This window comes from Osmerus eperlanus, chromosome 14 (assembly GCF_963692335.1).
Source record: "Osmerus eperlanus chromosome 14, fOsmEpe2.1, whole genome shotgun sequence".
NCBI lineage: Eukaryota > Metazoa > Chordata > Actinopteri > Osmeriformes > Osmeridae > Osmerus > Osmerus eperlanus.
The window spans coordinates 4,120,786-4,148,435 of NC_085031.1; the positions used below are offsets into that span (position 1 = coordinate 4,120,786).

General features: G+C 47.3%; 2 protein-coding genes across 4 annotated transcripts; one reads left to right on the forward strand and one right to left on the reverse strand.

The window, feature by feature from the left end:
• The first annotated feature begins 876 nt into the window (after positions 1 to 876).
• On the forward strand, positions 877 to 14,681 carry egfl7 (EGF-like-domain, multiple 7). 3 transcript variants are annotated; one of them, XM_062477481.1, is made up of 9 exons: positions 919 to 1,140; positions 5,702 to 5,967; positions 6,990 to 7,115; positions 9,045 to 9,157; positions 9,393 to 9,488; positions 9,643 to 9,870; positions 12,107 to 12,177; positions 12,727 to 12,889; positions 13,791 to 14,681. In XM_062477481.1, the coding sequence occupies exons 2-9, from the start codon at positions 5,888 to 5,890 to the stop codon at positions 13,808 to 13,810; spliced, it is 897 nt and encodes a 298-aa protein (XP_062333465.1). In that variant the 5' UTR covers positions 919 to 1,140; positions 5,702 to 5,887; the 3' UTR covers positions 13,811 to 14,681. The 3 variants fall into 3 exon arrangements, with proteins under 3 accessions (XP_062333467.1, XP_062333465.1, XP_062333466.1); XM_062477482.1 differs by lacking the exon at positions 919 to 1,140 and adding an exon at positions 1,719 to 2,039; XM_062477483.1 differs by lacking the exons at positions 9,045 to 9,157; positions 9,393 to 9,488; positions 9,643 to 9,870; ... (1 more) ...; positions 12,727 to 12,889; positions 13,791 to 14,681 and adding an exon at positions 7,331 to 9,037 and having other exon boundaries at positions 877 to 1,140.
• agpat2 (1-acylglycerol-3-phosphate O-acyltransferase 2 (lysophosphatidic acid acyltransferase, beta)) lies at positions 14,377 to 27,530 on the reverse strand. Its single transcript, XM_062477487.1, has 6 exons — positions 27,040 to 27,530; positions 22,554 to 22,687; positions 20,654 to 20,829; positions 20,056 to 20,151; positions 17,819 to 17,891; positions 14,377 to 17,704 (listed from the first exon to the last, which is right to left on the reverse strand). Exons 1-6 carry the CDS (start codon positions 27,213 to 27,215, stop codon positions 17,547 to 17,549), a joined length of 813 nt encoding a protein of 270 aa, XP_062333471.1. The 5' UTR covers positions 27,216 to 27,530; the 3' UTR covers positions 14,377 to 17,546.
• Positions 27,531 to 27,650: the final 120 nt, after the last annotated feature.

The window sequence follows — 27,650 nt, forward strand, 5'->3', positions numbered from 1 at the left end:
AGCAGTTAGCAGGGGTACTCCACTTCATGAAGAGGTCCAAATGAATGAGGGTGAACTGGGTTCCACTGCAGCGCCCCCTCAAGGAGAGGAGGGTACATGTGTTATGGCTACCCCATACTGTAAAGCCGATAGGCAGGTGAGCTGAAATGCACGATTCTAAGCTGTTTTTGTAATTAAAGGTCTTTGCTTGCAATGGTTCAGTACCCGGCCATCTCCTTAGCTGTCGCTGGGTTAGGGGGCGGGGGGAATCTGCTGAAAGGAGATAAGCAGAGGATGCAGGGGTGAAAAAGAAAAAATGAGACAAAGAGTGTTATTTCAGACAATCAGTGCTGAGGAGCAGGGCCAGAGGAGAGGAAACAGACTGGAGATATTCCTGCCAGTGTCCTTTAGGAGACCTGCTCACACATGCACCAACACTCAAAGGTCTTGGGTGTGGGGGGGAGAGAAAATGGCCAACTTAGCCAACCTTGATTGCTATCTACTCTCAATTTAGCTTCATCTGCAGGCAGCCATTTAGATGTAATTTCACTGATGGTATCAGATTGTTCTCTACAAACATTGGGAGGCCTACATTTTAGTTGAAGGTTAACCCCTATTAGACTCTAAATAGCAGGAGTGTATACAATTTTTTGAGCAAATTCAATAGTGTTGAAAACGATTTTCAAATTAAAACGCAACCTGTAGAACCAATGCAAAACAAAGTTGACAAATCTTTGCCCCCTTCGAGATGTCTTGCATGGTCTATAATGAGGGCAAGATAATGCTTCAAAAAATGATTCACAAAGCGGTTTGAGCAGGATGAAACGTGTTTGTGCGTTAGAACGGTTTTATCAGCGCGAAACACTCACAGGAATTCCGGTTTGGGATTGTCCATCCAATTCCTGCGTTCCACAGGAAGTTTAGCATAAAAAGCAACTGAAAAACGCCCAAAGGCATTTCATTGCTCGCCAGTCGGTTTTCGTGGAGCACAGAGATTTAACCGTAGAGATTTTATTTCAATAAAAAGCGTGGGATGACTTTAAAAGTAATAGTTAGCATGGAAGGGTCCTCTAGACAGTTAATGAAGAGGTCGCGGCTTGATCCCATGGCCTCCATTCAGCACGCGCTCGGAGACGCACTGCATGACATCAAATTTAAGGGGTAAGCGTTAACTCAAGTTTTCACATATGGAATATATCCATATTATGGAAAATATCCATATTGTTGACAAATCATTTCAAGTTTGACTTAAAAATGTTGCTTTTTATTGTAAACACATACTGTTTATCCTTTTTATCCTGTTGGCCTGTAATATGCCTACTATGAATGCCCATGGATCTGATTAATTTCTATCAAAACAATTTAACGCATTTCTCAAATGCATTCGCCATTGCCCAGGTGGAATAATTATGGCGTGTTGTGATTGGATACAATCATTCATAGATCTTTTATAAACGCGATCTATATTCAACAGGGGTACCATAGGCTATAATTGTGAAACATGCTTTTATGTGGAAAGCAATAAATCCATCTCACCAATTATGACGATCAGGCTAGTGATTGAGTATGCATTGGCAGTGATACATTAAGGATGACCAACACACAAAACAGTTTTGAATTAAAAAGTGAATTGTTCTCAGTATGGCCAATTACGCGAGACCTGCGGGGGAAAGACCACCACGGTTCACGTCAAATTCAGACAAAACCACTTTTTCCCCCAATTTTGTTCAATGACGTCAGCCATAGGGTCCCCCCACTTGCGCTCGCAGGACTTCTAGCTGGCTCGAGCTGGAGGAGGTACTACGGCGGGTACCCCCATGAGCGCACTGACAGTTCGAACTGACCGAGTCTGAACCTGCGAACGGTGGTGCTACTTGGATACACGGAATTTGAATTCACTTTGGACATTCAGTGTTCGCGTGTTATCGAGTGGGATATACAGGGGCTATAACAGTTTGGAGGATTTTTCATAGTGTATTGTCTTCCATACAATTCCGCAAAGCCTATCACTTGGGCCAGTTATAGGATTAAACAAATATACGCTCTGGAGTTACTTACTTGTAAGTTGCAATTTTTATCATTCACAATCTCTGTTGACTTTTACAAGTAATTTTGGAGCGGACGGATGGCTCATTCATTCCGCATGTGTGTGTGCACGCGTTTGTTTGTGTGCGTGCGCGTTTGTTTGTGTGTCAGAGCAAGAGATGGGAAGTAAAAGAGCATCTCTTGTTCATCTAGCTATGTGTTCTTGTGAAACAGTGCCCTCTATTGGCTACAGTAGACATTTTTCATGTTTTTAAGATCCCAGCCTCACTCAAATAGGTGCCGTTCTAATTCTAACTTTGTTTACTTAATGAAGGCTTAGCTGTTCATGGAAACCTTAATTCTCAAGTTGCTGCTTCTATTTTGTTTAACAACCCCACTACTGCACATATTCAGCTAAACTTTGCTGAGCAGGCTTTGTGTGGTGGTGAGTGGGGAGAGCTGGCCCAGGGGAAAGGGAGGATGGGGGGCTTTAAATGATGGTTGGTGAGGGCCTGAGCCGTCATTCAGAGAAATCAATGTTGAATTCACAGGGCAGATCTCTGGTTGGCTTGCAGACGGCTTATTGCGGATTCCAATGGTGACACCCCATTCACACATAGACACACCCTGTCCCTAGTTGTCCTGTGATGTCATACACACCCTCAGGCATCAGAACTCAGATTATTGGCAGCAGTAGCCTGTTTGACCGTCAGCCATGATACGACAATTGAATTACTGGCAACATGGGCAGCCGCGGGCTACGGTCTTTAAATGTCACATCAGTGGCTCTGGCAAGCTGCTCCCCGAGGTTCCACACCCAAAAGTTGCTTGACGGCTCACGGAATGAATCGGCTTGTCATGTTGAGAGGTGAATTCGTGGAGAAGAGGGAAAGGAACACATGCCCAGGACAGGCCCCTGTCTTTCTATGCTCCCCTAGGGTTGAGAGGAAGGCTCTCAACGTAGATTTGGCTGTTTGTGAATGGACCCGGACTAAGCCATGCGTGTCTACTCTCTGGGAGCAGGGCCAGCGGGGGGGATCAGAGAAACATGCTGTCATCCACAGCTTAGCATCATCTCCAGGCTAACTCTGTATACTAGCCACCTAGCCTAGCTCTAAGCTTAGTATTACACTCGGGAAAACCATAGGGTTTTAAAGCTAGCTAGGGTAAATTCTCTCCCATATCAATTCCGTAACAGCCCTAGGGACCAAAAAACGAAAATGTTTTAACCAACAAAGCTAGCCAGGGCCTAGTTTCTCCCATGAGTTATCCCTTGTTTGACAGTCTGTATGGAAGCCATTTACAGGATTTCAAAGTCTTACATAATCTCTCTATCAAGTAGCAGACAGAGCCCAGTATTAGCTTTGTGGTGGACATGACTTCCAATTCTTCAGGTTGAGCTTGTGGAATAAAGAGGAAGTCATCTGGCTAACTGACAGTCTATCGGACGTGCTAACTGACAGGCTAACTGATGGGCAAACTGACTCCTCTCCAGTGACTCGAAGCCTCCTCGCCTCAGTCCCTTGTGCTCTATGGTTAATGTGGTCTCTGCTGCCCTGTAGAGTGAGGGAGCCAGGCAGGGGCCCGCCGTGCTCTCTTGATCTCAGCGTCTCCTTCCGTCGTGTCAGGTAGTCACTGCAGGATGGGTCAGCGGGAGTTCACTAGCATGTCCAATGAGAGAGAGAGACAGAGAGAGAGAGAGAGAGAGAGAGATACACAGAGAGAGAGACAGACAGAGACACAGATAGACACAGAAAGAGAGACAGAGACACAGAGAGAGAGAGACATACAGAAAGAGAGAGAGAGAGAGAGAGAGAGTACATGAGTCTGTTTCAGTGTGTATTCCTGTGCAACTCATCTGCAGGTCAACGTGGATCTGTCTGTTTGTGTGTGTGTGTGGTAGTTGGGGGGGGGGGGGGATAAACAGCCGTGTAATACCATGTCATCATTCCACACCAGCAGGGGGCCAGGCCAGACGTCGCCACACTCTACGTGATGCTGGCTGGGACCGAACATTAACCTATCAGTGAGCTAGCCAGGTTGCCCTCTGAGTTCCCTTTACAGGCACACACTAACACACAGCTCACCTACACACACACACCCACACACGCTCATGCACACACATTTACAAATACACAGTCATGAACATGAATACACACACACAGGCTGTCGACAAATGATCAGTCCAATACAGAGTATAAAGTGCTAACCGTAAGTGTAGCGTATTTACTGCTGGTTGTAAAATGGGGGGTGGGGGGCGGGACGGGGTAAGGTACCTGGTTAAATGCACCCCCTGTTGCTGCCTACCCTCTCAATCCATTCTCTTTTACGGCTGCCATCTTTGAAAGTGCTCACCGGGGAAGCGCTCTGAAATCTATTTCGACCTCCGAAAGCTCATTAAATTACCGTTGTTATACATGAATAAAAGAGTGGATAGCTTTAAGCTTTTCAAGATGGCCTTGCCCTCGCTCTCCCCAACAGCCGTACAGTCTGTAATTATGTCAGGAATAGAAAGAACAATATGAACTCTTCCAGAGAAAGTACCTTTGTGAATGCACCCAAATGTCGAACGACCCAGTTTGCGGTTAAGTGAAATTGATATGAGTGCTTTTGGCATGATAATCATTGCCACATTTTTAATAATGGCAGAGTGGAACGGCACAGGAACGTTTATATCTCTCAGACCTCCCACCTTTAACACTGTACATAAAGATCTACTCCAGACCTTCAAATACCTGACTCTAGACTGTTACATCTATAAATATTACACTGTTACTCAGTTACATATACAAATGTTACACTGTTAAACTGTTATATCTTTAAATGTTACATTTACTGTTACATCTCTAAAGGTTACACTGGTACATCTGCAAATGTTACACTGGAACATCTGTAAAGGTTTACATTAGACAGATCCCAGTTCTCCACTCCAAAAAAACATTCAGTTAATGTAACCTCTGTCTAGAGTTTTCAAGCGCCTTTATTTGAGTGCTGTTTAAATGTATTTCTGTCCCTCTCAGAATATCACTTTAGAAATTCTTGGCTGGTTTAAACATAAAACCTGAAGATCCTCAACAGGTCCCCCCCCCCTGCCTCAGCATTAATGGTTCCCCTGTGAGTAGTGGAGATGAGGCGTTAACGGCTGCGACACTGTTTAATGTTCTCAATCCAGACCTCTCACCACCTCTCTCCACGTAATAGCCGCTAATGCTTCTCCACACACTCTGAAAGCGCTCTGACTCCATCAGGCGGAGGGGGGGAGGGGGGTGAGGGGATTGGGGAGGGTGGGATCCTCCTCTAAGGTTCTACTTGACACATCCCAGCTGAGGCTCTGACAGCATTGGCTAGAACACGTCAATCTCCGAGGCGGCTCGTGTCTTTGAATGACTTGGGCCCCGACTGTCGTTAACGGCTTTTGGAGCAGAGACTGACGGCTTGTGTGGTCCGGCGGGAGTTTACGGGGCAGGGTTTCTCTGTTTCCAGGAATCTACAGTTGTGTGAAGAGGGTGTTCACGGTGAGCAATACAAAAAGCAGGAGCAGTGTCCGACATTATAAAAGGGATTAAAAACCTTTTTCCGTCTTTTCGCCGTTTATCTATAGTTCAGTATTTTGTCTTGCTGTCTTTTAGTCTTTCACTTCCTGATATTATTCACCTATTCATCCATCCCCTGTTTTCTTGTTTTTTTCTTCCACCAGGTAGCTGGAGTCATCCTGGTGCAGGTCTGTACAAACACCCGCTACCCAGTGTGAAGAAGGACTCACAGCCACAGCCTTCATCCCCTCGTCCTCGTCCTCCCTTCCTCCCTCACCAGACCAAGAAAGAGAGCAGTTGAGAGAGAGAGAGAGAGAGAGAGAGAGAGGGAACGTGGGAAAGAAGGAGACATGTACCAAACGCTCCTCCTCTCCTCCTCTCTCTTCATCCTTCATGTGGCAGGCACTCCCCAGTTCCTCGGTCACCACGGGTAACGGCTCCCTTGTTACACTTCCTGTGTTTATTATGGCGTGTCAGTCTGTCAGCTTTGGTCCCAGGACGACCTGGCTCCACGGCCCGCTCGCTTCTGTAACACTCCGGCACTTAAGCGGTTAATGAGGGTTATTTGTGCCGTTTGTTTCACTTGACATTCTCACCCTGAGTAAATGCAAACCGATTGTCCGGATAACATGTTAAACATTGACGAGTGTGTCTCAGGACTTGAGCTCTCAAACACCCGTCCGGGACTGTTAAAGGGAAGTCAAGTTAGACTTCCAGCGGGTTCTTTAGTCCCAGCTGATGTGCTCGCAGACCAAAAATAATCGGTGATACCTTTCAGACGTTAGGGTGGGAGGAAGGAGGGGGGGGGGATGCCAAAAGATTGAAGGCCATACTCAACTTGACACATTCGCAGGGCGATTATATCAGCCAATCCAACCCAATTACACGTCATATTCCAGCGAGACAGAGGTCAAGTCTAGACCCAGTCTCCTGAGAGGACTGTGCATAACTGGTGTGCTGGGAGTGGGAGGTGGGAGTTTATTTAGGATCCCAGCCCGTCCCGGGACACAGTGGGGTCCAGCCCTGGCAACGCTTCAGAGCTAATGGAGGACTGAGTGCCTTCATTTTCCGTCTTCAGTCATGAAGATTCCTGTCAGTTTTGCTCTCCAAACCGGAGAGCTTTTAGTGGTTAAACGGTAAAGTTGTTTCGTATTTTCTCTTAGATCAGGTTCAGTTCCATGACAAGGCCGGTCTTAAGACCCACCACATGGATCATGCTACAGGACAGTTCAGATGGAATACATTAGTCACCATGGAGATGTCCTTAGATGGGTTTTATTTTTTGCATCTCAATAACACAGTGTGTGCGTGGGAGGGTGTGTGTGTGTTTTTAGTCTGTAGTGATTTCAGTGTAGTTGGTGGTTCTTACTTGTCGGTGCTACAGAGTCTGTCAGGGTGTCCGTGGTGATGTATGCGTGGTCTCACCTCTGTATTTCCTACTCGTCTGTGCAGGAGGAGGGTGTGCGGCAGAGATGTCCGTCACAGCAGCGTCGTCACGGCGACGGAATCCTACATCCAGCCCGTCCACAAGCCTTACATCACCCTGTGTCAGGGTCACAGACTGTGCAGTACCTACAAGTAAGGAGCACTTGTTTACTAGGAACACTGGCACACAGACTAAACAGCACACACACACAAACGAAAGAATAATTTAGTATGCACAGACCCAGCGAGATAGTAACATCTTCTGCAGCACTCCTTACACAAACGCAGCAGAGGCACAAGCTCTGCAGTCCTGCTTTATGCAATACTACCTGAACACTGAGAGGCGCACGCACCAACCTGCCCGCCAGCCTGTGGACCAGACGTGGGGCTGTCTCCTGTCGTACCAACCTGCCCACCAGCCTGTGGACCAGACGTGGGGCTGTCTCCTGTCGTACCAACCTGCCCACCAGCCTGTGGACCAGAGGTGGGGCTGTCTCCTGTCGTACCAACCTGCCCACCAGCCTGTGGACCAGACTTTGGGCTGTCTCCTGTCGTACCAACCTGCCCACCAGCCTGTGGACCAGACGTGGGGCTGTCTCCTGTCGTACCAACCTGCCCACCAGCCTGTGGACCAGACGTGGGGCTGTCTCCTGTCGTACCAACCTGCCCACCAGCCTGTGGACCAGACGTGGGGCTGTCTCCTGTCGTACCAACCTGCCCACCAGCCTGTGGACCAGACGTGGGGCTGTCTCCTGTCGTACCAACCTGCCCACCAGCCTGTGGACCAGACGTGGGGCTGTCTCCTGTTGTACCAACCTGCCCGCCAGCCTGTGGACCAGACGTGGGGCTGTCTCCTGTCGGACCAACCTGCCCACCAGCCTGTGGACCAGACGTGGGGCTGTCTCCTGTCGTACCAACCTGGTTCATTTAGAGAGATCAGTTACCTCCTAAATACCTTTCAAGTTTTCAAAAGAAGTTGAGGTGCATTTGCTATGCCTCTCAGTTGGCTGTTACAGGACTGATCCCTCGATTTCATTGCAGTGGGTAAAGCGAATCAAGTGTACCCCAAAGTACTGGCAGAATAGCAGACCCAAGTTTGCAAGGCCATAGGCCAAAGCGCAGTCTGCGAGACAGACACGAGACTGGTGTTATGATGGACCAATCACAAGAAGTTTGTTTGTGAGATAGACTAGACTACACTCTCACACAAATACACACGCATAATTGGGTCGTGGCGGTACAGTTTTGGGTGGAATCTAAATATCGGTACTTTGTGTAACTACGGGAAATGAACTTCCAGCCCGCAGAGACCGCAACCCTGTTTGTCTTGGACAAGCTCTGCCTCCATGCTGAGGCCTTCTCTCTCTCCCTCCTTCTGTGTCTCTCTTTCTGTTACTCTCTCATAATCTCTCGTTTTTCCACTCTGTATCTCGCTTGCTTTTTTTTCGGTCTGTTCCTCCTTTTTCTTCCTTCCTCCCTCTCTCTTTTTTCACTCTGTTTCTCTCGGACTCTCCTCTGCCTCTTTTCCTTCCAGATTTTCCCTCTTTCCCTCCCTTTCTCTTGCTGTGCTATGCAATCAGGCACCACGGCCAGTCGTGCATTATAATCATAGGATTTCCTGTGTGGCACTGTTTGTATTGATTCAGTTATTTCTCTCATCCGTTCGTCTGTTCATCGTTGTTTTTCTCCTCGTGCCTCACAATGCCCCACATTATCCCGACTGTCTCTTCTTTCCTTACTTTCTCTCTTTCCCTGTCTTGCTCCGTTTCTAGTTCTCTGTCTCTTCCTTTCTGCCTGTTTCCTGAGGACTACCAGGTAACGTCAGACTCAAGATCTGGCATGGTCGCATCATCCCCTCGTCGCTTCGTCCATCCCTCCTCTCTTCCCTTCCTCTGCGCCGTCACCCACGCTTGGCTCTCAGTGGGCCATGGCTCAGTGAGACATTGCATTCTCTCATCAGCATGTTTGTCTGCTTGCGTGGACAAAACCTCAACTGCTCAACACACACACACACACACACACACACACTGTGACACTGGCATCAACTACCAACGTTAACAATCCTTTTTTGTGTTTTTGCAGGACGGTTTACAGGCTGTCGTACCGGCAGGTGACCAAAGCCACGCCCCTCGCCCACATCTACCAAGAATGCTGTCCTGGCTGGCGACGCCTCCACTCTCACAACTGTAACCAAGGTAACCTGGACTTGCGTCATCCTCCCAATGCTGTGTGCTGCACGGGCAGTTGAGCTTGCGTTTCATTTTCTATTCAAAGTCCCTACCCCATGTCAGGCTGATGGAAAACCTACCCCCACATAGCCCCTGCATTCATACGAAATAGGTCCTCAGGTGACCTGTAACAACGAAAAAAAAACATGGTTTCCTGCTTTGTCATCGTCTATGTAATGCCGTTTCTCTCTCTGTCATCCAGCGGTGTGCGGCGAGGCCTGTGTGAACGGAGGAACCTGCCTACGACCGAACCACTGTACCTGTCCTCTTGGATGGACGGGCCGTCAGTGTCACACAGGTAAACACACACACGTATACATACAGATATGCACACAGCCATCCACATACGCACCCTCATGGATACACACACACACCACACACACACAAGACCCCCCCCCCCCCCCCCTCCAAGGTGATCATGTTTCCCTCCCTGTCTCCGACCCCCCTGTCAGACGTGGATGAGTGCAGTGAGCAGCACCCCTGCCCCCAGGTGTGTGTGAACACGGCCGGCAGCTACCGATGCGCGTGCAGGGAGGGCTCCAGTCTGGCGGCGGACGGACGCTCCTGCCAGAGCCACCCCTCCCCCGCCCCTCCTCCACCTCCTCCTCTCCCCCCTGCCCCAACCACCCAGGGAAGTCAGGCAAAAGCAGATGATTCCAGAGCTTCTTCCAATGATTCAGGTATGTGTCGTTTGTGTGTGGGTGTGTGAGTGTTTGTGTGTTGGTTCCAGAGAGTGAATACAGAGGAGCGGACTGTAGCCAGTCTCGCGGTCCATTATTACTTTTGGTACGCGCTATGCCACTCTCAACTCGTACCGTGAGTAATAATGCATTGCGGCTGGTACCCACGACGAACCTGACCGCAACCAGGATATCTGCGGTTCTGTTGTGGTGCTGACCAGATCGATGACTGGGTGATTCCAGATCGATGACTGGGTGATTCCAGCCTGAGTACGTTGCGTAAGCATATATCTGTCTTCAGTTAAACAAACACACCACAGTAGCAGATTAGTGAGAACGCCATCCCTCTCTCTCTCTCTCTCTCTCTCTCTCTCTCTCTCTCTCTCTCTCTCTCTCTCTCTCTCTCTCTCTCTCTCTCTCTCTCTCTCTCTCTCTCTCTCTCTCTCTCTCTCTCTCCCCCCTTCACCTACACACTCAATCGCTCCTCTAAACCTCTCTTGCCTGTGAGTTGCTCTGGATGAAAGAAGAGAAAGGGCAATTCGTCCGTTCCCAAAGATATGGCTGTGTTTGGCGTATCCTAGCAACGTGCTAAAATAATCTCCCCGTCTGATCCGAAGGTGTTGGAGGGAGACCAAGAAAATTCCCCTCCCCCTTCTTCTCCCCTCCTCTACTCTCAGACTGTCAGCCTTACAGTCCTCCGAGGAGAACTGTAAACACATAAAATGATAGAACATAAACCATATTTTCAGCCGTGTTATTTCCCCCCCACGTGTCTCTCTGTCTTCCGACGTCCACCCTGATTGTCTTACTATGTATAGATCGCGGAGAATGTACAGCGTGGAAAAAAAAGCAAAGGTGGAACACAAGTAAAGGGAGAGGTCGCCGAGGAGTTACAGCCCAACTGACCACGAGATGAATCCGCTCAGCGAAAGTGAGACAGGCGTCTCACCTCCCAGAGCAATTCAAGTGGATTGATGAAGCTTCTGGAACTATGGAACTGTTGCCTAATCAGCAGAAAGAGAGAAAAACTGAGCCAGGGAAAAGAAAGTAGACATCTGACCGATCTCTACTTTTGGAAAGTGACGAAAGGGTCAGGGTGGGCGGGGGGGGGGGGGGGGGTATGCATGTGTGTGTTGTAGTGCAGGGGTAACAGGGTGGCCTGCTGGGAGGGAGTGAGGGGGGGGGGCTTTGTGTAAAATATCAAGGCCAGAAGCTCTGTTTTTTTTTAGGGTGCATTCCATTAGCTATTCATATCCATGTGCAAGTCTGATGTTGACAAAGTTTTTGAAAGTTATACATGGGAATAAGGGCTGTGCACGGACCAAGCTGTACACAGTCTCTAACTGACCCCCACCCCTTCTGTTTTTGGAGGAGTTTGGCAAGTTTCTCTTCTTTAAGTCTCTCTTTCCCTTTCTTCTCTCTGTATTTCTCTCTGTTGTGGTCTCTCTCTCTCCCTCTATCCCTCCCACTCCCTGTCTCTCGTCTTGGCCGGGACTTGGGTTCCCATTCCAGCTCCATCAACCCTGTCTGCTGGGGGTCATCACCCCCCCTCCACACACACCCCCTCCTCCCTCTCCCTTCATCCCTCCCCAATCCTTGTTTCCATAACGGCCCACATCTGGGAGAGATTGAGCAGCTCTCAGCCTGGCTCTCCTGGGCCAGGATCCTGGGGCTGCTCTCCCCCTTCCTGGTCCATGCTCTGGGGGACAAGCTTAAGGGGATTGGGGGGGGGGATGGAGGGGGACATGGTGACATGTTGGAGCCCGCCCCCTTGTACCTGTCACTGAAACGGTACGAGCACATGTTGGAAGCTGGGATGATGGACCGCCGGTGTATTTATAGTGCACCGTTTGGACGTGTGCTTTTCCCACATATTCCCATATTCCCTCTGGGCTCTCTCACTGCAAGCTGGGTTATGGATATTGCCCCCTCCCTCCCTCTGCCTCCCTTCCCTCCCCCTCTCTCAGGGCTGTGTCCCCTCAGCCTGCCTGTGGATTGGTGGTTCTCTCTTCCTGGTCCTCTGTGCCCTCGCCCCAATGGTGAATTACCTAGAGGGTAGGAGGCAGGATGCTCTGTCTCACGAGCCATCAGTATCTGATTGAAAATATAGAAAAATATGAAAACCACATGAACCCCCCTCCCACGCCACCCTCTCTTCCTTGATAGCCCTCTCAAGCAGTTGGTTAAAGAAATCTTTATGTGTGTGTGTGTGTCTGTTGTGTGTGTGTCTGTTTAGGCTTTGGCCTAGCAGAGAATGTCACAGAGGAGGTGCAGATCTTGAAGAACCGAGTAGAGCTGCTGGAGCAGGTAGGATAGTCACGTACACACTCACACACATGCACACACACACATGCACACATGCACACGATAACATTGGCAGGAACACAAACACTGATAGAGTATGCTAAAAAAGAAATGACTCAATATCTAGACTGAATCACCAACTGCATCACAGGCACTGTGCACTAATTATTCAAACCTTAGAAGAGAAAACGTACTCAATCTCAACCTGAGCACCGTTTCAAAAGGCCAGGCTTGTGTAGTGACCTTTTAAAACCTTTATGAGTTTCATTATAAGCCTATAATACAAGAAACCGTCAAAGTGAAGGGTTTTAGGGGTTATGGCTGAGGGTGGGACGTCTGTAGCTACTGAATGTTGGAACATCTTTAAGTAATCAATGGGCTTCACAGAGATATATCTGCAGAAAGATGGATGCCTTCTCTCCGGCTGTCTTTTTCTTTCACTCTTTCTCGCCCTCCATCTCTCTCTGTCTCTCCCTATCTCTCTTACCCTCTACCACTCTCTCCTTCTCTCCCTTAATGCCTCCTTCTCACCCTTTCTGTCTCTCTCTCCAGAAGCTTCAGTTGGTGCTGGCCCCCTTCAACAGCCTGTTCCCCCTGTCGCTGGACGAGGGCATGTCCGAGAAGACCACCTTCCTGTCCCACTCCTTCCAGCAGCTGGACCGCATCGACTCCCTCAGCGAACAGATTGGCTTCCTGGAGGAACGGCTTGGCACCTGTGAGTTGGCCAGAGCACGTGCGGAGCGAGGCCGGGGTGGTGGCTTCTGGGGCTTGAGCCCCAGAATTGGTTTGGGTTACATTTACATTTATGCATTTAGCAGACGCTTTTAGCCAAAGCGACTTCCAAAAGAGAGTTTTACAAAAGTGCATGGGTCACTGATCACAACAACGAGATAGCCCCAAACAATGCGGGTAGCCAAAACATGAAGCATACATTGTGAAAACTAAATAAGTCCCAAAGGGAAGAACCATAAGAGCATGTAGTTGAACAAGTTACAATTAAACAATTTAACAACATGAACCTCAAAAAGTGCAAGGGTGTACCTGTGGGGGAAAAAGCAAGCAAGAAAAATATATTACACAGCAAGTACAAAAGTTTTAAGTCAGTTACAACTAACCAACAAGAGCAACAAGACTCTCAATAAGAGTCATTGTGATCCTGAAACATCAGGTCCAGCCAATCATTCCTAAGTGCCGTTGTACTCCCGGAACAAGTGCGTCTTGAGCCTATTCTTGAAGGTGGAGAGACAGTCAGTGTCTCTGATGGAGGTGGGGAGTTGATTCCACCATTGGGGGGCCAGACAGGAGAAGAGCTTGTGTTGGGACCGGGCGCTCTTGGGCGGTGGGACCACCAGACGGTTTTCAGAAGAAGACCGTAGGTGGCGGGGAGGGGGTGTAAGGCTGCAGGAGAGACTTGATGTATTCGGGTGCAGTCCCGGGTTGTCATTTTCTATAACAATGTGAGTTCAATGTAATGTTTATATTACATAAACTTGTGTTAGAGCTAGACTTTATTTTTTCAGATGAGCCGATCTATACAGGCTAGATGTGAAGGTGAATGTGACGGCTGTGATGTAAGATCTTAACCTCTGTCACATTGTCCCCTGTGTCCTCTTTAGGTTCCTGCCAGGAGAATTAGCCAGAGAAACAAGACAAGAACACAAACAAACACACACAGTAAAGCTAGGCCTGGACTTATCAGCAGCTTCAATGGAAACTCATTTTAGGGTCTAGGAAGCTTTTTAGGATTTTAATGTCCTGGTCAAACCCTCCAACATAGTGTACTTGTGTCACAGTGGCCACATTTATCATGTTTCCTGTAAGTGATCCCATGCACCCCACCTGTGACTGTTTCAACTCCCAGCTGCATCCTCCTGTTAACCGAAACCACATTACTTCAGTCAAACCAGGGTTCGGACATTTTGGTTCCATGTGTGCTATCCAGTTTCACAGTTTTAGGTTCATATCAGTGCAGGTAGGCCATCTGCTGGTGTCTCCCAACTGTCCCTAAAGGGGCTCGATTGGATCTATATTTATCTATTTATGATTTTGTGGGCATATTTCAGTGATATAATTAACACATTTTGTAGTTTTGTAACTTTTTTTTGTAATAAAATTGTTTAATCAAAAATGTGTTTATGTATCGTAAGCAATGCCTTTTGGAAGATGGCAGACCACAAATCAAAGCACCCCACAACGATGACATAAGAAAAAAAGAATTCAATGTATTTATTCTTTTCCAAGGCATTCGTCAAAACATGTATCCATATTGTGTGAAAATGAATGAACACTACATTATTGATATTAACCATATACTACAACGGGCCGCTACACGTGTGTGTGTGTGTGTGTGTGTAAACACGCTCACACATGGCCCTGCAGGATGCTGGCAGACACAACGCTTCAGCCAGCTCAGTTTTCCACACAGTATTTTATACCTAAAGCTACCATCAGGTTACACTTTAATAGCTTTGGTGAAAGTCTACATAGAGAATATATATATATTTTTTCCAAATATACCACCAAAAATTTCACATAACTGCTTTATAATGATTTCTTATTTTTTCTTTTAAATCTTTTCCAATATTTTATATATAATTCATTTCAACAACTGCCAATTCAACATTGCATGGCTTAGGTTTGGACAAGCCTGTTCACCTAAGTCATTTCAAATCCATGAAATGCACTGACATACAGGAATCTTGAGCTACAAAAGAAAAAGAGCATCAAAATCATAAAACAACATAATTCGCCATCTCTAAATCAATGACAGTCATACATTTTGGCTGAAACCAATTTGGTAGTGGGTGTATAAGACATTCAAACCTGCATTTGAAAGACAAGCAGAAAAAAAAACAGTTTGCAAAAAAAAAAAAAAATCCACCTAGGAGATTAGAGGTGTCACTGATTTTGGTGAGCTGGGATTACCGTAGGGGTCATGGTAAGCATATGCAGCGTGACTAACCTTTGACAACAACATAGACACAGAGGAAACTCTGGCCCTGCAGGTATGCTAGAGATCTGCTGCCTGATGATGAGAACCAAATAATACTGTGGCAGCCACTTGACTACAGAGCTGGACTCACTGGCTCAGGATCAGACACACAATTCATGTTTTCATTCCTGCCGTGTACTAGTTCTTCAAGGAGTTCAGGGAAGCAGAATGTTGCAGCAAATACTATGTACAATTTGTAGAATTTTTGTAAAATAAATAGGTTTGGTAGTGTCCAAATACACTTACATTTATATAGCAAGCAAAACAACATCTCATTTTAATAATGTTTACTTGAAAATCATAAAATGGTAATGCAAGTATTATAACACAGAGCTTGTATATAATTAAATACACTTTTCAGAATGGTGTTAAATGGGAAGAAAGTTGCAAGCTACTGCATCTTGCAAACTTTTAACAAAACAACTGTCAAGAACCAGAGGCAAATTCAAAAAGGAAAAGCTGTAATACCGTAAACAAATCAGTTTAGTCTTCCTCATATTATTTGTCTTTATAAATGACAAAATATAAAACTCGCTATATTACTTTACTTCACAATTCAAACTGAAATAATAGCCTTCTGTAATATAAGGCCAAAAACCTACCCACCAAAATCCAGTTGTTTTGTCACAATATGGTCAATTAATGTATTTAGCCATTGTCACTGACATAAACAAACCTTGAATAAGGCTTCTCCAACAACTCTTAAGTCATTTAGAGGTTTGAGTTGATAATGATCAAACTGATTTTGAAGGTAACTAAATAATAATTACTTACATTATGGAAAACATTCCCTTCTTGTTCAGGCTTTTCCTGTGAGATCTAATTCACACACTGGAGAGTTTCTTATCGGGGTTTAGGAACATGTAGGTTTGTTAGTAGTTAGTGAATTAGTGTTCAGGTCAGGATACACGTCAAAATAACCAGAATGAAATGAGACAAGATTCGAGATCTTAACCTCCAATGCAACTCATTCACTGGCAATGGTCTCTATGGAAACATTTACCTCGACCGTAAAACCCACTGATGGCTAATTTATCCAAGATAGTCCTATATAATCTATTACTATTACGGTCTAACACTTCCGTCATCGGAACACTCACACATGGCACAACAGGAAGCTCGCACTTTGGAACTGTAATGCTTTAACAGTTTGGTTGGACATTGCACTTTTTTTTCCCACCTTTGACATCAGACAAACCTTCACGTAGGGAGAAAGACCCTCCGGAAGGAAGAAGAAACACCGAGAAACCAGAGAAGTACAAAATAAATAAAGAGCGTCGGAACAAAGAAAACGAAGAAGCACAGCGAAAAGACACCCGTTACACATGCAGATTAAAGTCTGAAAACAAAGAGGGAAGAAAGGGGCGGAACACCAGCAATGCACAACATTGAAATCGATGAGGTCCCACTTTTCGGTCGATGAAGTCGGTACAGGCGTGTCGGGCCGCAGCCGTGACGCTGGCGTTGATAAGGTGCGTCTGCTATTCTATTGATCCTTCCCGTCGGTGTGGTCCCGGGGTACCGCGGAGCAATCTTTGATCAGCGCATTGGTCGGGTGGCTGTGGAGCCAATTATGGATCTTAAAAAGTTTATGCCACCGAGTCCTGGGTCAACTCCAGTGTCTCGCCTCTGACCCCTGACCCCCTGCCCTTAGGATAACCTGGTCCTCCTCTTCTGAGGAAGCATAAGACTGGAATGCAGAAAGGGGGAGATACACTTGATGGGGAACAGCGGGGGAGGGGGTGTAGTGAGTGTGCGTTTGTTTACAGCAGGCAGAGTGGTTGGTGTTTAATGGGACCAGTTACTAGATCAGTTACTAGATCAGTTAAGGCAGAATGAGAGGAACATAGAAATGTCCACCAACATATAAGACCCCCCCCCCCCTCAAGAAAAAATAAGTATTGATTAAACATGAACATGCCACAGCAAAAAAAAACTCAACCCGGAGACGATGACTGAGATGAGACTGATGATAGGCAGAGATAAAACAGCTAGTGGACCATGGCGGGCTGAGCTATCTGAAAGGCATGCGGGATGAACACACTTCCGGAACGGTTCTGTGACCAGCCTATCTTCACCCTGCCGCCATGTCATCGCAGGGGAGCGTCTGCGGATGTTCAGATATGGTGGGGGGGCTCAGGTGCAAGGACTGGGACCAGGTCTGCGGGTCGGCAGAGGCGTGGACCAGAACTTGGGGCCAGAAACGGAAACAAGCAAGTTTATGACAGAGACCTGTTGTACTTATGGGGTACCTTGGCAGGTAACCATGGCAATGCAGAGGGTGTATTGGGGGGGGGGGGGGGGGCGTGGCCAGGGTGTTTGTCTGGAGGAAGGTCAGAGATGAAGCGAGGGAACGGGGCAGGTTTCAATGTTTAAATGTTCAGTGGCGTGTGGGCCCGTTCCTCTGGGTTACGGGGGCGGAAATGTCCAGGAAGGCGGAGCGCATCAGGTCGTAGGACTTGTCGCAGAGGGGCGACACGTCGTCTGACGTCATCCCCTTGGTCTCGATCTTCGGGAGGATCTTCAGGGTGATGGTGCCTGGGAGGAACAACTGGTCATCATCATCGCCGGCACACTGGCATACAGGCAACAGTTCACTGAATGGAAATTCACTTCTTTAGACAGGTTCACTACAAGGGCGCTGGCCTGTACCTGATTTGAACTGCTTCTCTTTCCGTAGGTAGAAGTTGCTGTATGACGAGAAGACTATTGGGATTATAGGAACCTGAGAGAGAGAGAGAGAGAGAGAGAGAGAGAGAGAGAGAGAGAGAGAGAGAGAGAGAGAGAGAGAGAGAGAGAGAGAGAGAGAGAGAGAGAGGATGACAAGTGAAAAGAGACAGGAGAACGAGGAAGAGAGAGGGAGGAAGAGAGAAAGGGAGAGAGAGACATTTTCAGTTCAAAGTGTTTATCATTCCCCCCCCATCCCTCAGCTACACAAGGACAAAAACAGACACGCTAAGAGAAACGCACGACTGACTGGCCCAGACAGACTTCACTTTAGCAGTGTACCAGTCCTCTCTCCAGGCGGCCCGGAGAGGCCCTTCAACGGGGGCCAAAGTGGGTCCCCCAGGGGCCTGGCCCGCTTCTGCTCGGCTGGCTGGCATTCTGAGCATATGGTGTGTGTGTGTGGGTGTCCTACATGAAGCATCGCAGGAAAATTGAAAGAGCATTGATGTTGAGATTTACCAGGTGTTACCGATTTTTTTTTCCCCCCTTTTTCAATGCGCGTCTTAAAGACATGTGTGTGTGTGTGTGTGTGTGTGTGTGCGCACACTAGTTAATAGGGAGCAGCAGCTCTTCATTAAGCTGCCCCCCTCCATCTCTCTGATGCTCTTCAGAGCTCGTCTGATATCCATCTAGACCAGCCATCACAGCGCTCAAGCAGTAGAGGGGGCACACACACACACACACACACAAACGGATGCCCCAAATCAAAAGGATTACTGGTATGTCTCTTGTGACACCAGTGACCTACTGCACTTTGAACATGACACACCACCATAGCCCCTACCGCCACACCGAGGCCTGAGGTGAACCTGCACAGTGTGTGTGTGTTCCATCTGCTGTTGAGCTTTAATGTGTTCCGCCTGTGCTTTGTAGCACATAACTGGTGTTGGGAGACATGAGACGAGAGCCAAGCAGCCAGACCTGAGCCTAAACAGGCCGGCAGACAAGACAGACGAGCCCCACAGAGCTTCCCGTCTAACGTGGCCCTCCGCTTCGCTCCCTCCATCCGAGATCGCTCTCCAGACCCGTGTCCCTCCTGCCTCTCTCCCCCGCTCTCTTCTCCCATCTCTCCTGGCCCTCCTCTATCTCTTGGCTGGATCCGCGGGGATTTTGATCTGCGACGGATCCCTGTAAGCCCGAGCCGTCTGGGTTGTTTCCATAAATAAACGCTCAAATGTCAGCAGGGAACACGTTATTGCTGGGTCAGACTTCAGCCTTTCCGTGCCGTGTCAGAATGCTAGCTCCCCCATGTGTCCTGAATAGGCACCGTTGACAACTCACTTCCCATGAAACCAGCGCCTAACTCACAGAACGGAGACACTGGGAAACAAAAGCGGCTCAGCAGACACACACACCAGGGATGGAAATCAGCACCCGCCACCAGGATTCACGTCTTTCGTAGCACTCCGCAAGTAGTCCGGTAACATTTCAACTCCAGCGTACTCCGTTGCTTAGCGACGTCAGCTGATTTGAAGCCTAAAGAATGTTCAACGTATATGAAGTTCAACGTCTTTGGCGAACTATTTCTCTGCTGATCAACACTACGAATGGTAACATATAAATTGTAATAAGACACACTGTGTTAAGTTTTCCGTGTAATAAACAGGATAATGTATAGAACGCCGTTGTCATGATCGGGAAAATAAGCCCCTTCAGAGCGAAGCTACTCCTCTTCGCGTTGGGGTGCTGTTCGCCCTATCGTGGAAGAAGAACGCTCAGGAAAGCACCTCTGAAACTTCAGAATCTGATTCTGATGAGCAGGAGTAAACTGTACTGGGAGTGGGGAGGGTGGAGGAATGTTAGTTTGTTGTTTAATCTGCCCTACTCATTTAATGAAATGTATATCAGTTTGCGGTTTGTGTATGTATAAAAGAGAAAGTGTCAGTGTTTCATTGAGACTGAGATTAAATAAACTGCTTAAGTATTGTAGATCTTGTAGTATTGATTTTCACATGCAGTTATACATTGTCGGTTAAAAACAAGAAAGTGGCTGGTAAAAACATTGAGTGGCTGGTAGATTTTGAAATCCACCAGCCACAGTGGCCAGTGGACAAAAAATTTAATTTCCATCCCTGACACACACACACACACACTTAGGCACATATGTACATAGGAAAGTATTTGTACACATGCAAATGCACACAGCTGGCCTGGTGACAAACCTGTGCCTGTATGGCCAGATGGAAAGCTCCCTTCTTGAATGGCAGGAGGTCTCCTCTCTGGTTTCTTGTGCCTTCAGGGAACACCCACAAGCGGATCTGCGGGGGTCAAAGGTCAGAACATGCTGAATGACCAGGTGTGGGTGCATCGACCGACAGAAACGGATGTCCTGGTCTTTCTTATCTTTCTAACCAAAATCTGCCCGTCACTGTTTATGTGCTGTAAGCAGCAGCCTTTAAAACACACTTTCAACTCTATAAACTGGAATTTATGGTTCAGCTCCTGAGCACCATCTTGACTCGAGGTCCTAGTCCAGGTCATGAGCTGACGATCACCCAGACCAGAGGGCTAGTCCTGGAACTGGTGCTAGTGTGAGTCCTACCTAGACCAGAGGGCTAGTCCTGGAACTGGTGCTAGTGTGAGTCCTACCCAGACCAGAGGGCTAGTCCTGGAACTGGTGCTAGTGTGAGTCCTACCTAGACCAGAGGGCTAGTCCTGGAACTGGTGCTAGTGTGAGTCCTACCTAGACCAGAGGGCTAGTCCCGGTGCTAGCATGTGTCCCACCTAGACCTCATGGGGGAACAGGGGGTTCCGACGTACCTGGTCATCGAGCATGGTCTTGGCCGCGCCCACCATGACGGTCTTGGCGTCGTGGGTTTTCTGCCGGTTGATGAAGACGATGCCGCCCAGCCAGCAGATGATCCCCACGGTGCCTGCATAGACCAGTTCCTTCTTGGCCACCATGGTGCAGCGGTCAGGGAGGATCTCCATCAGGCCTACCGAGGGACGGACGGAGCGGAGGATGACAGGGAACAAGGGGGGGGGGGGGGGAGATGGAGAGGTGGGAAAGAGAACGACAGCAAGGGGACAGGAGAAGGGGGGGAAGGGAGGAAGAGAGGGGGGAGGGGATACACAAAAGGAATGGAGGGTCAGGAATTCGGGATGGAGAGAAGCAGGGAAGGGAACAGAAAGAAAACAAAAAAGACAGAGAAGAGAGGGGAGGAAGGAGGTTTACTAACACATATACAATACAGTATGTGCAAACATGCTTGCGTTCTCTGGCGAATTATCTTCCTCAAAGATCGTGATACGGAGGGAACTTTGACCCAGAGTTCTTCAGCAGGTCCTTATCTAAAACGGTCTTGTAAATGGCATCCTCATAAAATAAAAACGACGACCAACGTTTTTCAGCAGCTGCAACGCTCTTATCCGTGTGGTGTTTGAGTGTCTGGCGCTGTGGGTGTGAGTCGAACCCCAAGCCCAACCCATCCAGGGTGACGGCCTGCAGGAACCACACCTGGGTGTCTGGTAAACACAGACGGAGCATCGGCAAGAGAGAGACCGGGAGAAAGAGGGAAGCTGCTGAGCCCAGGAGTGAAGAGATCACGGGGGGGGGGGGGAGTTCCCTGTTAATCACAGGTCTGGGTTCAGCTGTTGCTCTCCGGAGTCTGGTGGAGGTTGGCATGGTAACTCTGACCCAGGACCAGCCTCATGCTGAGCTTGCTTTGGCTCTAATTAAACACCTGGCTCTGGCCCTGCTGTCACCATGCTGGCCCCTGGCCTGCCAGTGTCACTCAGCACTGTGCGCGCACACACACACACACACGCGTACACACACAGGGAAGACAAACAAAGGCCAAATTAGCAGCCTCAAGATAGGTTTAGGACCGTGGAGAGGGGTCAACACTTTGAAAGAGAGACACGCACAAACACACACTTTCATCTCCTCTGGCTTAAAGTCAAAGACCCACACGCAGAGAATAACCAGGAGGTACAGTTAGACACACAAGTGAACACAGCCCATTCTCCAGCCCATACAGTAGGATCACTAACTGTGCTATTCCGAGCCACTACCATAACACTGGGTTTATACAGAGGCTACGGGCTGGTCTCCAGTCAGGAAAATCCCCCCCCCCCTCCCCCCCTGGAGACTCGCATTTAATTCCACGTGACGCAACCCACTCATAATATATTCTTCAGTCTCGTCGTCACCCCGCTCTGTTTAGCGAGAGTCAACTGTTCTCCTGGGACTTGGCTAAGCAGTATCCCCATCGATCCTGGCCTTCCTCTTCCTCTCCTGTTGAACACGGTCAACGTATTTCCGGAAAAATCAGTCTGATGAAATAGCCCCGTTTGTTGGGCTCAACCTCGTGTGTCGCCCAGTCTCTGGTTTCATCTGGGCTAATTGTCAGGGCAGCCATGATTGGAAGCAGGGCCGTTCAGACCTCACACCCACTGACAGTGAGGCCAGGCTGGGCACAAATGTCACGCCAATCAGTGTTATATAGGTCCAAGTGGAGGGTTCGATGAGAGAGGGGCTAAGGTCTGTAGGCTTGGTGGGCAGAGGACACCCAGTATTTACCTAGTTGGATATTTGCCTACAGAGAAAGTGGTCAGGCTACCATGGATCTTATTCAAAATAGTAGGTGAATGTGTGTAAATGTGTCACTGATGTCTATCAGTGAGCCTGTTTGACTGTGTGTGTGTGTGTGTTTCTTACCCAGCACATCCAAGGAGCTCTGGTGGTTGGAGATAATGACATAGGGCCCCGCTGTCTGCAGGTGCTCCAAGCCGCTCACTTCAAACCTCAGACCCAGGAAGTACTTCACGTGACGAACCAGGAAGCGGATCACCCTGGACAGGAAACAGGTAAACCAACCAGAACATGTTTAGGAAATGATTATGATTGCACACTGACGACAGTAGATTTGATCTAGTTCTATGTATACTGTATATCAGGGCTCTTCAATTAGTTTGGAGCTGGGGCCGGTTCTTGAAACTGAGGCAAAGTCAGGGGCCGGAGGATATGAGTAATCACGGTAACAAATAAAGCAACAACATACTGAAGGAGTCAATATATTCTATTTTGTAAGTGCATATAACAACATATGCCCAAGAGGCCGTATAGGCCCAAGGATTCAAAAATCAAACCAGGTGAGCAATAACCAAGCCATATTAACAGACAATTGGAGAAAATGCAATTAACTAACAAAAATGGAAGACTAAGGGCGGTGGGGGCCCCTGGGCTTGGGTCATTTTCGGGCCCTACCAACTATACATGACTTTAAATAGAACAAAATGATACATACACAAGCTATATGTATTTAGAGCTGCACGATTCTGGATAAATTGAGAATAAAATAGAGATCACGATTCTGAACAAACAACTAAACAAAATAACATAATTTATGTTAATTGCTGAAATCTGTTTAAAATGTTTAATTAATCTGAATTATATAAAAAAAACTTGGTTTGAATGCATGATTCAACTACTCAAATACTTCACTTGTTTCATGGATGAATCAGCATTTTTGAACGAAACTCCTGAATTAACGATTCAATGACTAAATGTTCCCCAATGACAAATGTTACTTTTCTGAATTTACTGTGTCAGTCAGTGTCACGTAACCGCTCATCTCACATCCCATTCGATTCACCTCGCTAGTCAACCTAGCTCTGAAAACCTTGATATTGATTTGGGGACAATGACATGGCTTGTTAGCTAGCTAGTCTTCTTGTCAAACATATTGTCAAATTATATTTACGGTTTGTCAACCGTACACAATGTTCTTGTCTATGAATCTTGCTAGCATAACTTAGCTTTCTGGCTAATAGCTCAGTCCTCCGCTGCACGTAAACGGGCGGGGCCCCCTACAGGACGAGGCCCATGGGCTGGAGCCCAGTCAAGCCCAATGGTAAGTCCGGCCCTGAGTGATTTTTTTTTTTTTTTTTTTGTCATAGTCACGAACTGAATGAGGTTACCGGAGCACACTCCGGGGGCCAGTCCAAAGCTGCTCGGGGGCCGGATTCGGCCCGCGGGCCGCCTATTGAAGAGCCCTGCTGTATATCATCAATATTATTTTATTACCAGTCAAACCTTTTCTGTTCCAGTTGCTTAAGATGGAAATGTAACTACATATTCCTCATTAGTTAAGTTTGTTTCTAAGGTGGCGGATAATCTGCCCTGAATGAGTAAAACGCTCCACTAAGCTTTGAGGAATTGCAATCCAACCATCTGTCTGTCAATGTTTCCTTGAGGCATTTGGGGCTCCTTCTGGCATCACACGTGTCATTTCCTGCGATAACAGGAAGATGACAGCGCTCACTGCTTTCTGCGAGAGTCAGCCACAGGAGGCTGATACACCAGGGAAAATGGTTCCCATCAATGGGGTCATGTTTAAAATGACACAGAAACAAAGCCAAGCGTGTGATCCGTACACCCTAGAAGGCTTTTGACGTTATTGCGGCACATGTGTAGTCCTCCACACACATGCATACAGGCTAGGCTATGTGCAAAAGCCCTATGTCTGCATGCAGGTCAGTAAAGTAGGCGTGTATTATGGCCCTATGTCTTCATATAGGCTAGCTCAGTAGGAATGTGCAATACCTCCTGTCTTCATACCGGCTACGGCTAGTACAGTTGCCATGTGTTACAGCCCATGTCTCCATACAGGCTAGTCCAGGCCTAATTTACAGACCTAAAAGGACTATCATCTGTGTACCAGGACGCTTCAGCACTCTCGCGGTTTACTGATGTAAAAACGCTGGGTTGTCTTGGATAACGTTGATCCCATGAAAGTCATTATCAATGTTCCTAATGGGAAAGAGAAGGTTGCAGCTGCTTCAGACCACCACACCGGAACAATGCTCACTTTGTGGGGCTGGTCTTTCTATGGCACACTGGCCTACATGGGTGTGGCCAGACGATCCTGGAAATGCTAGCCGAATGTGTATGTCTTGTGACTCTGATCAAAAAACTCCATCACTGAGGTGTGTGTGTTTGTGTGTGTGTGTGTGTGTGTGTCGTGCCAGTTCAACACAGTGGTGTGATGTCAGATAACCTTTGAACAGGAAAAACGTTCTATTCAAAGTTGAGCTTTTGTATCTGCATGGTGAAGATAAAGCAGTAGACTTGTGCAGTAGACTTGTGCAAAATGCTTTGGCCGTGATGCAAGACCTCAGTCGGCGTGCCGATTGCAGCTCAGAATCCATTGCACACACCCTTTAGGTCGATAACCTTGTCATTATCTCTGTCAAGGTTCCACATAACTTACTTCGCACAGTCCTAAACGTACCAAAGAAACATGATAAGACCAAAGTTATGGTCAAGGGAACAACACACACATTTGTGTTTAACAAACACAAATGGAATCACCGAAAGGGACCATTTCTCGTTTTGTTTTGTCTGACCTTTTGTCCCCCCAGAATGACCAGAATCCTTCTTTTCTATCAACCTTCTTGGGTCACCATGGCCTGTTGCAATGGCAAGGACAAACAAACTGTTAGCCAACTGGACTTTACTGCAGCCATTTTGGGGGACGGGGGGACGGGGGGGGGGGAAGATGGTTCACAATCAGTGACCCTCATCTTTGTCAAACTTGTCATGATAATTCATCTACACAGACTCACATTGAGGCCAATTTATGCTGATGTTTACATGTTCTTCTATGTCATTGTCAACAGAAATGTAGCCAAGAGAAGATATACTGACTTTTAGAACTATTGTGCGTTAGGATAAGGTGGGAAGGCCAGAGTCGAGCCCTCTCTTGTACGGCTGATGACTGAGCTGCCCAATCAGTCCATCCCTCTCTGTGGCTCTGTCTACATCAATGACCGTCTGTGTTTGTCCTTTTTCTCTACCACTCTATTCCACCCACGTACACAGCACAAGAGTTGTTAGTCACAGTGACTAGGTTCAGATCTTAATAACCTTTGGTTTAACGAGAGGGTGGTACACTAGTTTGCAACATAACACCAACACAGGTTCACAATGATCTGAAATACTAAAAAACAGCTTTGTTTGAGCTAAATCAACTTAACTACCTACTTGGCCCACAGTTTACTGGGGCACTAGGCATTACCTTTTTAAGTAAAGAATACCATGACAGGGAAGCAACCCAATAACCAGTAACACAACCTGGGATGGACATCCAGTCCGACCTCCTCATCTAAAACCCAATACAATACAATCAATACGATACAATCACTTGGGGCGTCACTGACCCCAACAATACTCTACATTCCTAGACTAAGAACAGTGTTGTGAAGTGGACTGCAAGGGGGAAGTTAGTAACAGTTTCTTCAAATATACATTGTGTCGACTGCGATACTAATACAGTGGAGTTCATTATTACAACCAACGTTACTTTCTTCTAGTTAGACTAGAACATATGTGATTTGGCTAGATTACTGTTGTTTGGTACACATCATCTATCCAAGATAGATGTTGTCACTTGTTGTTGTGCAACAGAGCTATGTCTGAGGAATTACATATGTGTTTATCGTTTGCACAAATACTTGCTTTTTACAACAGTAATCAATGTTCACAAACTATTTTACAATACCAATGTTAGAAGAAAAAAATTGGGCCTCGAGGCTATCTCTGCATGCAAAGTGAGGTAATGTTAGCTAGCTGAAACATCTGGCAATGCATTGAGCCTTGCTGGCTGTCTAGTTAGCTACCAAACGTTACAACCAACCAGCAGGCTTTAAATGTATGGAGTGTAATAAACACGAGATATCAACATATGACGTTATACAAGTACCTATACAAGTACAAATGTAATGATCTAGTCGTCTCAGCGTTCTGCTGTTTAGCAAGTACCAAGCAGTCAGTCAGCTAACTGGCTACATTCATCAAATTGTTTTCATAAGAGCAGTCACGCCGCCATACATGGAGCTACAACTGGATGTTCTCAAACCTGCTTGTGGGGTCGGCTATTTAAAAGTGACAAGTCTGAACAAGACACATCAATTACAAACATGAAGTGAAATACTTGTTAAGTTAAAGACGGTCCGGTTTCAACAATATTTGCAGCTGTCACCAATATGTTTACAATACTCCGGCTGAAGGGGTTAGCCTACCAGCATAATGTCAACTAGCCTACCCGGTGCAGCGAATCCAACATCCCCAATAGTCCTAGCTATCTGTCATTATGCTTTGGTAAGACAAGGTACGGCTCGAGCTTCTTATGCAGACAACTCACCTCATATTCTCAATGTCTCTCCCGCCGCTTTTGAGAATGCTGAGTGGAATCCCAATCAGCCCCAAACACATCATCCAGGCCACGTAGAAACACTTTTTGAAATAAAATACAAATGTGCTGCTGGTCCACAACAGAAGCGGGACCAGCAGCAGCGGCATCATCCACAGCACATCCATGCTGATCCCTCGAACTGAGATTCCTCCAGAAACTGCCAGCAAACCGCAACCGATGATGGCTGGCTAACTAACTAGCTCCTAGCTATGCAAACACGAGCGTGAACAGAGGCACTGTGGCCCCGACTGGCATTCCAGCCTCCAACGTCAACAGCTTGGGTCAACTTCAGCGGCGTACAACTTGTTCTCAAGCTAAAATAGCGTGCTTCTTCCAAACGTGGACGCTAAACATAACACTAAGTAGGCAACACTTTCCATGTGATGGTAGGGAAAGGCAACCTCGTGAGGCGGAGCCGAGGAACTCTGATATTTTGCTGTACATTTCTGTTTCCGGTAGCTAGCACTTTATTTTGTGGTTCACGCGATGATATCTCAGATAATATGAAGCCCGCCTGATGTGCACATTAAACAAACAAACATTAAAACTCGTGATAAATG